At 39.7% G+C, this 12,524-nt stretch overlaps 1 protein-coding gene across 1 annotated transcript in view; it reads left to right on the top strand.

The window, feature by feature from the left end:
• Positions 1 to 10,660, top strand: part of PRTFDC1 (phosphoribosyl transferase domain containing 1) — a 98,694-nt gene extending 88,034 nt beyond the window's left edge. Inside the window, exons 5-9 of the mRNA XM_036760992.1 lie at positions 1,430 to 1,447; positions 4,002 to 4,084; positions 4,587 to 4,633; positions 7,532 to 7,608; positions 9,278 to 10,660. Coding sequence (XP_036616887.1) covers positions 1,430 to 1,447; positions 4,002 to 4,084; positions 4,587 to 4,633; positions 7,532 to 7,608; positions 9,278 to 9,325 — 273 coding nt within the window. The 3' untranslated portion in view covers positions 9,326 to 10,660. The remainder of the gene's footprint in view (positions 1 to 1,429; positions 1,448 to 4,001; positions 4,085 to 4,586; positions 4,634 to 7,531; positions 7,609 to 9,277) is intronic.
• The last annotated feature ends 1,864 nt before the right edge of the window (positions 10,661 to 12,524 follow it).

Here is a 12,524-nt window from a genome sequence, read left to right as displayed (position 1 = left end):
ATTATCCCTCACAGTAAGTATCTGAGGCTGGATTTGAATGCAGGTCTTCCTGACTCCAGGTCCAATGCTTTATCCACTAGTTATAGGGATTTGGAATCTTGAACCAAACCCAAAGAGCAGTCAATAGGTCAGTATCATCTTGGAGGGGGGTGCTCTAGAGTGGAGCATTGCTAGGGATATATATGTCTTTGGCCCTGCACTCGTTTCATCAATGACTTGGGTAAAGATATAGCACACACATTTATGGAAGCTTGGAGAGGTGGTTAACTTGTTGACTGCTGCCAAGATCCCCAAAAGCTCTTGCTAGGCTAGAATGGTAGGTTGAATCTCACAAGGATAGATACAGAGTCTTTTGTTTGGGATTTAAAAAAACAACTCTACAAGTTTGATGCAACAGGCAGGAATCCTTTTAAAATAATAAAAAACAATCTAGGGATTTCAATGGATTGTAAACTCAATATGAGCCAACAGTGTGTCCTGACAGTCAAAAAAAAACTCCCTCCTAGGTTATATTAAGAGAACCAATGAGGGGATAGTTCCCCTATACTCTACTTAGTTTGACAATATTTGGAGCATCATGCTTGGTTGTGTGTGCTAAATTTTAAGAAAATTCGTACAAGCTGAGTTGGGTCCATCAGAGGCCATCCATGATGGTGGGGAAGAATGGACACCATGACCTATGAATATTAATTGAAAGAACTAGAGATGTTTTACCTGGAGAAGAGAAAGTTCAGAGGGGGAACAGGACAGCTAATTTTAAGTTTTTCTAAGGCTGTTGAGCAGACAGAGATTAGACTCTTTATATTTGGTCCCACAGAGCAGAATCAGGAACCACTGATGGACATCGTATTAAGGAGACTAGGTTCAATGTAAGAAAAAACGTCCTGCCAATTCAAGATGTCCAAAAGTAAAATGAGCTGCATCTGGGGTAGTGGATTCCTTTTCACTAGAGAATGGATGTCGACTGGTCATCATGTTCAGGTGCAAATTGGATGAGGTCACTAGATCATTCCTGAGGACCCTTCTAACTCTGAGATTATATGAATCTGTTTAGTATCCAGAGTATATGGTAACAAGTCAAGTCCAATTAAGTCAACAAGCATGTATTAAGCACCTATATACCAGGAACAGTCCTAAGCAATGGGGATAAAAAAAGAAGAAGAAAAAGCAAATTCTGCTGAGGACCTGGAAAAACCCTACTCCTATTCCAGCTGAAGTGATTTGGGTTAGCACAAATCCATGGAACACCCAGAATGGTCCTTGCAATAACTGGAGTAACTGGGTCATAGACCCATACACTTAACAGGGTTTTCTCCTGTAGAGGCAGAGCTGGAGCAAATTGTGGGGTTTGAAATGGAAGGAACCAAATGCTAGATGATAGCTCTTCAAATTGTATTCTGAATAATTGTGTTTCATTTGTGTCTTTCAGAATGTACTCATTGTGGAGGTAAGCTGACTTGTCCTCGTCCAGTTTTTAATAGTTGGCAGATTGTTATGGTGAGTTTTTAAATGAGCACTGTGTTCCCTATCTCCAAGTAGCTCTTGGATCCCTTTGTATCCTAGCTGTTACTTGGATTCCATAGAACAGGATGGTACAGATCTAATTGCTGTCCTTAAATAGCTTAGAATCTCTCACAGTTGCTTGGGAACAAGAAGACTTGGATTCTAGTCAATCGATTTATCGATAGACAGTCCTGGTTCCACAGTTTCCCAAGTAACCTTTACAAATCACTTAACCCTAATTATACTCAGTTTTCTCATCCATTAACCAGGGTAATAATATCCACCTTACCTGCCTAACAGCATTTCTGTTAGCACCAAATGAGGTGATGAATATGAAAATGCATTGCAAATGATCAAAAGTCATACAGATGCAAGTTTCCATCATCAGGAAATTGATTAAATGGCTGTTATGTGCTGCTGCCAACCTCCTGTTCAAGAGGTGATGGACTCAGATACAGATTGAGGCTTTTTGGACATTTTCAATTAGGAACTTGTTTTGTTTGACTGTATGTGTTTGTGACAGAGATGTGGTTTTTCTCACCTTCTCAGTGAAGGGGAAGAATGAGAGGAAGAAAATGTAGATCTGAAAATAAAGTAAAATTTAATTTAAAAGAAAAAATATCTACAAGACATGGTATTTTTTCAAAAAGAATACTTTGCTTTTGGATCATGGAATTTAGAGTTGGAGAGTGTCTTAGAGACCGTCTCTTCCAAATCCCTTATTTCGTAGGTGAAAAAACTGAGAGCTAAAAGAGTTAAGTGACATGTTTAAGGTCACACAGGTAGCAAATGAGACAATTTAGCCTTTCTCTAAGGGCTTTGACTTCTATTGACTCATTTGATCTTTACAACAGCTATGTAAGTTGTTGTTCAGTTGTTTTCAGACTCTGTGATCCCATTTGGGGTTTTCTTGGCAAGAATACTGAAGTCATTTGCCATTTCCTTCTCCAGCTCATTTTACAGATGAGGAAACTGAGGCAAACAGGGTTAAGTAACTTGTCCAGAGTCATACAGCTAGTAAGTGTCTGAGGCCAGATTTGAACTCAAGAGTCTTCTTGACTCCAGGCTTTGAGGTCTATTCACTGCTACACTTAGTTGCCCTAATGTGATGTAGGTGAGATCACTTCTATTTTACAACTGAAGAAATGCATGTGTAATCTCACATCTAGTTAGTGACAGGGAGAAAGCCATCTCCAGTCATCCGGATCTATATCTTGCTATTGAACTCTGATGACTCTGGAGGAGTGAGGCTGGCGACTTGGCACAGCCCTGCCTCACTTAAATCCAATTCACTTACAAGTCAACACATCACCTTCCTAATGTCATTGGTCCTCTTTGAGAATGAAAAACAAACAACAATTTAATGACAGGGCAGAGGGAGCACAAGTTTCCTTACTTCTAAGCTTGTGCTCTCTCTCCCATATCCTCTCCCCTCTAAAGCTCAGCTTCCAGAGTTCCAGAGAGGCCATTCAACTGAGATGGAAATTGTGGCACATCTGTCCAAAAAGGAAGAAAATACTCCTGTCTAGAGCAAGGATTATTAACCTGGGATTTGCAAGCTTTTTTGTCTGTTTGGTTTTGGTTTTGTAAAAAGATTTTATCCTATGGTTTTTATTTTATGCATTTTAAAACATAGGCTTTACCACATTGACTGTCAAAAGGGGTTCGTGACACACACGCATAAAATTAAGAACCCTTGGCCTACCAGAGTAAGCACAGGCAGATATTTTCAATGAACCACATATAGTTCTCAAATGAACTTTGTTGAGAAAGTATTCTAAGGGACTGCTCCATGAATGCCTACATATCTCACATGTATATAAGCCCATTATTTTTCAACAAAACTTGTAAAGTGTCCTCCATTCCAAAAAGTTGCTCAACCCAGGCTGCTGGGATATAAATCCTTTGTTTCACCAATCATTAACTGACAGCTTATTTCTTTTTTTTTAAGTTTCTGTGGCCTCTTTTGCTTTAATTGTGCCTCAGGTCATCACCAGTGATGATCCCCAGCCAAGTGCAGTTGTGCCCACCCACCCCCACCTCTCATTTCACTCCCTGTCACCAGCTGCTTTCCAGACCTTTAGCTCCTTTAGTCACAGAATCTCTCCCTAAATGGGGCTGGGGAGGTGGGGGAGAAGTTTATATTTTAAGGGTATTCAAATGTAAAGAGTATGTCCATGAAAATTCATGTGCATTGTATTGTGTCCTATAACCTCCAGGCCAAATTTAGCCCTTGAAAGTGCACTCACAGCTCCAATTCTAATCAGAGGAAAACCACACATGCATGTCCAAAGATTGAATTTAGCCCTTCAAGCTAAGAGCCAAAGGCTTCAAAGAGCAGCTTCGAGAACACTCAGCAAATCAGGAGAAGTAGAAGCCTTAAAATAGATCAGCCAGCCAGCTCCCTACCCTCTCACTCTCTTGATAATATTCTTAATCATTGCACATTGTTATTAGGGAAGAATGATGTTGAATGTTTCTATGTCCTTTTCACAAAGGATATTGTTGGAACTGGGAGGACCATGAAATCTCTGCTTGGCAAAATAGAAAAATATAAGCCCAACATGATTAAAGTGGCAAGGTAAGTCTGAAATTCACAGTCTAAGCCTATTCTTTCTCTTAAAAAAAAAAAAAAAAAACATGCTTTGGCATAATATGGATGCCTTACCCATGATCCTTTGGCCCAGGGAGACCTGTGATTGGCCATAACATTAAAAAAAAAAGTCCCCTTAGCTCCTAAGCTAATGATGAGGCAAGGGAAGGGAAAACATAATTTTGTACCTTCTGGATCCCTTCTCTACCACCCACTCTTTGACCCTTCCTAGAAGTAGCTTAGATGAATAGTACCCAGAGATAGTACCCTGCTTCCTTCTTTCATTGGAGAGATCTTTGTCATGATGAAAGAAGTAGCAATAACAAGAATAGAAACAGGATTCTTATGACTCCTAGATGACCATGGTAATTCTGTAGGTCCTCAGGTGTGGGGTGGCAGGAAATGCATCTTAAAGATTCCAAATAGCACTGGCCATCCAAAGAGATGTTATTTCAGCTACTCATAACATGTTACCTCTTTTTAATGGTAGTTTGTTGGTGAAGAGATCACCCAGAAGTGATGGCTTTCGACCTGACTGTAAGTACTCTTCTTGAGAATCTTTTGACTACCAGTCAGTGATTGTCTGTGTTCTTGTTCCGGCAGAAGGTGCGTAGGTCTGGCAGAACCACTATGTGCCTCTGATGGCTCCAGCTGCCTAGCAGGGAGTATGGACCCACAACCTAATGATGGGGGATCTTTTCAGTGGCAGATTCCCAGTGTGCACATTTCTGTCTTTGTGGGAGCTGTTGAACTTGGTTATTTATCACTATTCTTGGCTTTATATCATGACTTTGTTCCAAAGAGGTCATGTGATAATAACTCGAATGATTACAATGGCACATTCGTTCTAAGATCTTCCTTGGGGTGGGATGCTACCTGTCTGAACAGGACAGAATAGAGCCCCACCTCTTCAGTTACTGTCTCCTCTGGTAGGAAGGTTTACTCAAATGGCCATTCAGAAACTGTTACAAAACAAAATTAATATACTGGTAAAGTATTATTTGGCTGTATTTTTATGAAATCTGGAAGGAGAACTCCTCCCAGATTGGCCATTGGGCCAATTTTTTAAATTTGCATAAAATCAGGAAAAGGAAAAAAACTCTAGAAAGCATCCTCACAGGCTTTGGCTCTCAGAACATGCTATCTAGGAGATGAACTTTCTCTTCATAGAATGCAACTCTCTAATTCTTCCACAAGTGACAGGCAGGTCAGAAGCCTGAAAAAATAAACCTACAGTCCAATGATTTATTATATTATCTGTAGAAATGACCCTTTTTTCCCTCATTTGAATGGTATCTGGAATGTCATGTAATGCAAAATGGCCATGACTTGATTTTTACAAGTTATGTTTGCTGCAAAGTCCCTGAAATAATTTGGCCAAGGTTTTGGTCAGCAAGCTGAATAAACATTAGAGCAAGGGAAGTACGGTATGGATGGGGAACATGCCAGTGACATCAAGTGACTCCCTTTAGACCAAAAACAATTTTTTTCCAAGACTAAAACATTTTCTTATTTATATGCTAGTAAAAATAACTAGGGTTTCTGAAAAGTACGATCACGTAGCATTTGAGTTCAGTAAGCATTAATTAAGAGCACTCAGAGCCTGATGCCAAGTATCCAGCACAGTGCCTGGCATACAGGTGATGCTTAATAAATGCTTGTTGGTTGGTTGATTGATACAAAGATCAATAAGACCTGTACCTTACCATCAGGAGTTTTAGAGAATAATAGGTGACAAAAGACATGTACATTCATGATCTTAGTACAAAATAGAGTATGATGGGTACATAAGAAATGCAAACAATTGCATATGAAAGAGCTGAATCAGTCTAAATGGGTGGGAGGGAGGTAGTGGAAGCGGTGACATTTGAAGGATGAGTAGAATTTCAGTTGAGATGGGGGATGAGGGGATTCCATGTGGCTGGAATAGTGAGACCAAAGGCATGAAGGTGGGAGAGGTGATGAAGAGCCTTATTTGGCTGAAGTATGGGATGCATGATGAAAAGCCGTGATTGGTAGATTGATAGATTGGTACTTTAAGATGTATGGCCTTCAATGCTGAGCTAAGGATCCGGCCTTTTTTTCCATTTAAAAAAATTCTTTTTGGAGGGCGGAAGGCAGGGCAATTGGGGTTAAGGGACTTGCCCAAGGTCACACAGCTAGTAAGTGTGCCCAGTGTCTGAGGCCGGATTTGAACCCAGGTCCTCCTGACTCCGGGGTCAGTGCTCTACTCACTGCACCACCTTAGCTGCCTCTAACCTTTTTCTGGTAGGCCATTTAATAGCTAGCATTTATATTGTACTTTAGGTGCTGCTATTATAACCATTTTATACATGAGGAAACTGAGACTAAGAAATAAAGTTACTTGCCCAGGGTCACACAGCTATGATGTGTCTGAGCCAGGATTTGTACTCAGGTCTTTCTGACTCTGAGTCCAGTACCCTATTCACTGTACTACCTAACCACTTCAAGCAGCCAATTTAGAGCCTTTGGAGGGTTTCAGATGGTGGTGTGACACGCTCAGATCTGTGCCTTAGGAAGATTTTAATGTTTGTCCTTATGTACTCCAACTCCTAGGTTGCCATGCAGAGCTGCATGCTTACTTAGGGTCAGTAGGAATGGAGGAGACCTTGGGAATTCATTCCTGTTTCAGGCAAGACCATGGACATGTGACCTTCACAGAAGGAGATTCCGCAACCCAGACTGGACTGACCCAACCTGGTGTCTAATGACCTTCCCTGTCAGGAAATTCTTCCTATTCTTAACCTAAATCTCTCATGCTGCAGTTGAAGCTAGTTTCCTCTCTTCTTGCCCTTTGGAGAGAGAATGCACTAATTACTATTCTGTTTATTAACCTCTTGCCTACTTGCAGACCCTTATGAACCCCACGCTCAGAATTCTCTCCTTCAGGCTGGATCCTCCCATTTCCTTTGACCTTGCTCCACCAGAGTGGTTTTCCAACCCTTTCCCCCACCTGGGTGGCTCTCCCCTGAATCTGACCAAGTACAATGGTAGGATTACCTCACCGTTCCTGCATTCCAGCCTCTTCTTGATGCATGCAGTATTCTGAGAATAATGGCTGCCATTTGTAGAGTCCATCAGAGCTTTAAGGATGTTTTCGCTGACATTATTTAATTTGATCACGCTTGCCTTTTCCACAGTATTACATGAGAAAACTCATATTTGGCTTGTTATTCACCGAGGCTGTTGGCTCTTTCTCTATTCTATTTGTTCAGAGAAATTCTTCAATATGATTTTGCTCGCAAAGCATACCATGTCACCTAAGCCCCTGTTGAACTGCATCCAGGCCTGTGTATTCCTTATCACTTCACTAGCTTGCTTCTGGCCAAACAAATAAATGGACACAGAATGAATTGACAAAGTCCTTTTAGAGCATGGATTTGTACTTATCTTGTCTTTTTTTTTCCTACTAAGATATTGGATTTGAAATTCCAGATTTATTTGTGGTAGGCTATGCCTTAGACTACAACGAATACTTCAGAGATCTCAACGTAAGTCTTTTGTTGCCCATAGCTTATTTCCTAACCTACTGGGAATATTGAGATTCAGTTGCATTTATGAGAGATGTTTTTGAAAAGTATCACAAAAGGGAAAGGTACCATGCATGCATGATGGGTAAAGAGGCTGGCCTTCGAGTCCGGGAGATTTAGGTTCGAGTTATTTTGCCCCACGTTAACTTTGTAACTATGGATGAGTCATTTGGATAAGCCCCAGGAAAACAACAACAACAGCTACAATAATAATACACCAAGTATTTCTTAAGCATCTGCTAAGTGTCGAGCATTGTACTAGGCACTGGAGAAGTAAAAATGAAACCGCTAACAATAATAGTGACGATGATGATGCCTGGTTAGGTAGTGCCTTAAGGTTTTCATTTACATTATTTCATTTGGTCATTACAACAGATTTTTGAGGGAGATTTTCACTATTTCGTAGTTGAAGAAACTGAGGTTTAAAAGTTAAGTGACTTACCCATAGACATTCCAGTAGTAAGTATTGGAGGCAGGATTTTGAACCCAAGTTTTTTCAGCTCTGAATTCACCACATGGTCCATGTAACCATACTGTCTCCAAGACTATAAGTTGCAGAGAAATTGCTAAAAATATGTCAGTAAACATAATTTCCGCACTGGAAATTCCCCTGTACTGATGAAATCACAGGTCCAGATTTTTTTTAAATTATTTTAAATAATAAATATATTTCGTCATCGTATCTCCCTTGCTTAACAGTGTGCCTGACATAAAATAGGCATTTAATAAATATTAATGATTGACTTCTTTTCTTTCCCTAAGAAGCTTTAAAAACTTGCCAGATATTTTGTTTAGTTAATGAAAAGACGCTATGGTATCATGGTTAGAAAAATGGTCTGAGGCAGGAAGACCTGTATATTGGCTGTGCAACTTTTAGCAAGTCACAGCCTGTTGGTGCCCCGGATAACACTAAACCTCTATGTTTCATAGAGAATGTTGATCTACATTAGTAGAGGGAGTTCTCTCACTTGGCATTCTCTATACTAATTATATTAAGTCATATCACATCATATTATATTTATTATATTATAGTAATAAAAATTATAGGCCTAGAAGAAAATACCAGAAATGAAGGTATACAGCAGTCATAATTATCTTTGTTTGACGGCTGGGCAAATAGGCATCCTGAGGTAAACTAGGGATTGGTATATTATCTCTCAATCCTTCTAGCCATATACTGTGCCCTCTGGTTTATCCTCATAACCAAGTTTCTTGAACTTATGTCAATGATGGGAATGACATGACATTTCCCTTCTGCCCTTGAGGCACATGCCACCCACCTGAGAAGGGTTGGACAAGAGTCTATGCTCTATTCAACATAATTATTTCCCATCAGGTGGGGTTGCAGGAAGAGTAGATGTAAATTTCACAGTGAGACATTCCATCTCCACCAGGGCCCTTCAGGATTCCATCGTCAGAGCCCAGCATCGACTAGAAATGAAAACTGCAAGAGTGGAGAACATTAATCAATCCACAATTGATTGATTCACATATGCGGATTTTGCATATATTTTTTTTAAATGATGATTACTGGTTATAAGTTTGCCACCTCTGTTATTTATGGAAGAAGTTTACCTTTGCATCTCTATTTACTGTGTGCCTAATTTATCTTAAAATCCTGTTGTTTCAGCATATATGTGTGATCAGTGAGCAAGGCAAAGCAAAATATCGAGTCTAAAGAAGTATGTTCCCACCACCTGAAAATTTGTGAATTTCCTCAACTCCCTAATCATCCTATGCCTTTGACTACAATCAAGAAACCAGTATGTGCGTGTGTGTGTGAAAGTCGGCTCTGCAGGCTTTTTCATGTATTAGGATGTTAAAAAGAGGTTTCATCTGAAAGCATTCTTTTCAGGGATCATAACATCAAGTAGCACATCTTTATCATGAAATACAAGGCATGCCTTTTGCTTGGTTTGTTCCAAGTCAAACACTCCACCTGGTGACTCACAACTTCTGTCTACCTTTATGCTCCCATGCTACACCTTTTTTGGCCTGGGTAATCCTTTGGGCTCACTGCTTTTCCATGAAATGCCCCACCCCCACCTTCTAGTTGCTTAATTTATTTTATTTTATTTTTATTTTTCTCTTAACAATTTCCTAGCTTTTTTTTTTCTTTCTGGTCACAAACTGAGAGATGAATCATTTTCCTTGAGATCTGAGCCCACACAACTAGAATGCACTCATGCTCCTGTGCCCAAAAGGAAGGGAGGGAAAAAGATAGTTTAATATATATTTATGTGTTTGCACATTTCTGACAGGCCATTATCATCCGCTTTGTCAAAACCTTTCAGAACCTCAGGGTAGGCTGAATCTTAATGACACTATGAAATGAGCCTTTACATGGTACTCTCAATTTGAACTTCCAGGACGTGACAGTGGCATGTTGAGTATGCACAGACGTGCTCAACTGTGCTTAATACGCTGAATTTTAATTAGAAAAGAACACAATGCCAGTGAGGCTTTCATTTCTAAGCTGTATGCCTTGATTAGAGTGGTCCATGAGCCAATGACTGGACCTGGAGCAGAGAGGACAACTCCTTTCACATGTATATTTCCACGCTTGGAGCTAATCAAGTAAAAGCCTGTGCTTATGTTGAAATTATTCCAATGCTACTTTCAATTTTTCTCTCTTTTATATTCAAGAGCTTCCCTGCGCCCCACCTCCCACACACACACTATCATAAATGGGAATGCAAGAGCTCAGTTTGAATAAAAGAAATTCTCTTACAAGAACAGTAACACGAAGCAAGCGATCACAAAAGGCGAGCTGACTTCACAACTTCTCCTGCCATTTTTACAAGATCTTTTCCTAATTTACAAGGGAGTTTAATGGAAAATAAGCTTTGGAGTGCCAATAGGTCTTACACTGCTCTCCTTCACTTCCTGAAAGAAGCTGTCTCAGCATAAACAACTGAGTAGCCTTTGCTTTGTTCAGAACCCTATGGGGCATATTATTGTTAATCTGACTTCTTTTAAACTAATAAAGAATAAGAAAATGTGTTACATTTCTTAACTGTTTATGATTTTTCCCATTTCTGTGTTGTTCCTTTCATATATAATATATACATGTACTATATATTCATATATTTTATATATAAATCTATTATATTTCTATTCTATATTTTATTTTTATATCATGTGCTTTATATTTTTATATAAATATATCTATTTTATATAACATATGAATATATTATATATGTGTGTATATATGTACATATGCATCTCCAGCCTTTTTAAAAAATGTGTATTTGGGCCAGTGGCCTAACTATATTTCGGCTTATACCCACTCTATGGCTTTATTTTCATTTTTTTTCAACCTGGATAAGCTCCAATGTATGCAATAGCCTAAGCAAAGGATTACTACAGAATACATTCTCCTCCTTCCTGGCCTCCCCTGGCTTCAGTTTGTTTATAAGAACATGGAATTTAGGTTGTAAAAGAAGATTTTTTCCTGTGTATCCCTGTTCCAGTCACAGAAGAAAACAAACCACACCCAGCTGTCCCAGGGGGAGAAACCAGCAATGGGAATTCCTCCCAGTCCTGTGCTGTAGAAGTCCTTGGGTCTCAGTTAGGGATTGATGGTGACCGAGCTCATTTGGCCAATTTCATGGAATATCAGTAGGAGATGTAAAATGGGACAGCTGTGTCAAAATAAATAGAATAAGTGTAATTATCTATAATGATGCCTCTTCATCAGCTGCCACAAGAGGACATAGAAGCACATTTCCTTTTTACTGTCACATTTATTCATGGACACATCCATAAAGTACGCATTACAAAGACCTTATTTTACAAAGTGCTTCTATATTAGTCAAAATTAATCAAATCAAGGGGTCTGCAGTTTAATTAGAATTTAAAAGTCTTAATCAGTTTTACAAAATTAGTGTGTTAAGTATTTTGGCTTGTAGTAGTGAACATGGCAGAAAGTAAAGGATGTATATTTTATTTATACATATTTATACATAAAAATACATATTTACACATATGTGTGGGTATATAGACCCATGCATATATGTACACATAAATGTATATATAATCAATCATACAAATTCAGGCATTTCTGGCATTTTTTTCCATCTCCATCCATAGTCTGACAAAATCCTGAGAAGCAGCTAGATGGCACAGAAGATGGAATGCTGGAGTCAGGAAGACCAGACTCAAACACTCACCAGCTATGTGACCCTGGGAAAGTCATGTAACCTCTGTTTTCACTCAGTTTCTTCGTCTGTAAAATGGGGACAATGATAACACTTACCCCAAAGAGTCATTGTGAGGATCAGTCCCGGCCCTTAGTAGGTACTCTATAACTGCTGTTTCCCTTCCCTAGTGCATAGTGCACAAGCACTAAATTGAGGAAGATCTGAATTCCAGGCCTGTTTCTGACAAGTACTGGGTAAATCAGGGCAGCTAGGTAGCACAGGAAGATTCATCTTCCAGAATTCAAATCTGGCCTCAGACACTTACTAGCTGTGTGACCCTGGGAAAGTCACCTAACACCATTTGCCTCAGTTTCCTCCTCTGTAATATGAGCTGGAGAAGGAAATGGCAGACCACTCCAGTATCTTTGCCAATTAAACTCCAAATGGGGTCATGAAGAGTCAGACACAACTGAGATGATTCAACAACAACAAAACTGGGTAAATCACTTCATCTGTCGGCAACTCCCTAAAACCAAATGGGACACAGCTGCTGAAGGGTCTGCAGGTCCCTTCAACAAGCCTTAATTATGTGTCTGTACTGGGCTACCTACCGCCTTTGCTATCTAGCAGCTCACTTCTCCCCATAAGTTCCCTGTATCTAAGTAAGCACAGTTCCTCCCACTGGAACCCAGGTGCTGATAGGTGAGTTTCCACCTTCCCATACCCAGATACAGG

This window comes from Trichosurus vulpecula, chromosome 5 (genome assembly GCF_011100635.1).
Source record: "Trichosurus vulpecula isolate mTriVul1 chromosome 5, mTriVul1.pri, whole genome shotgun sequence".
Classification (NCBI taxonomy): Eukaryota; Metazoa; Chordata; class Mammalia; order Diprotodontia; family Phalangeridae; genus Trichosurus; species Trichosurus vulpecula.
Note: the sequence above shows the minus strand (reverse complement) of the source record. Positions and strands in the feature narration are given on the sequence as shown.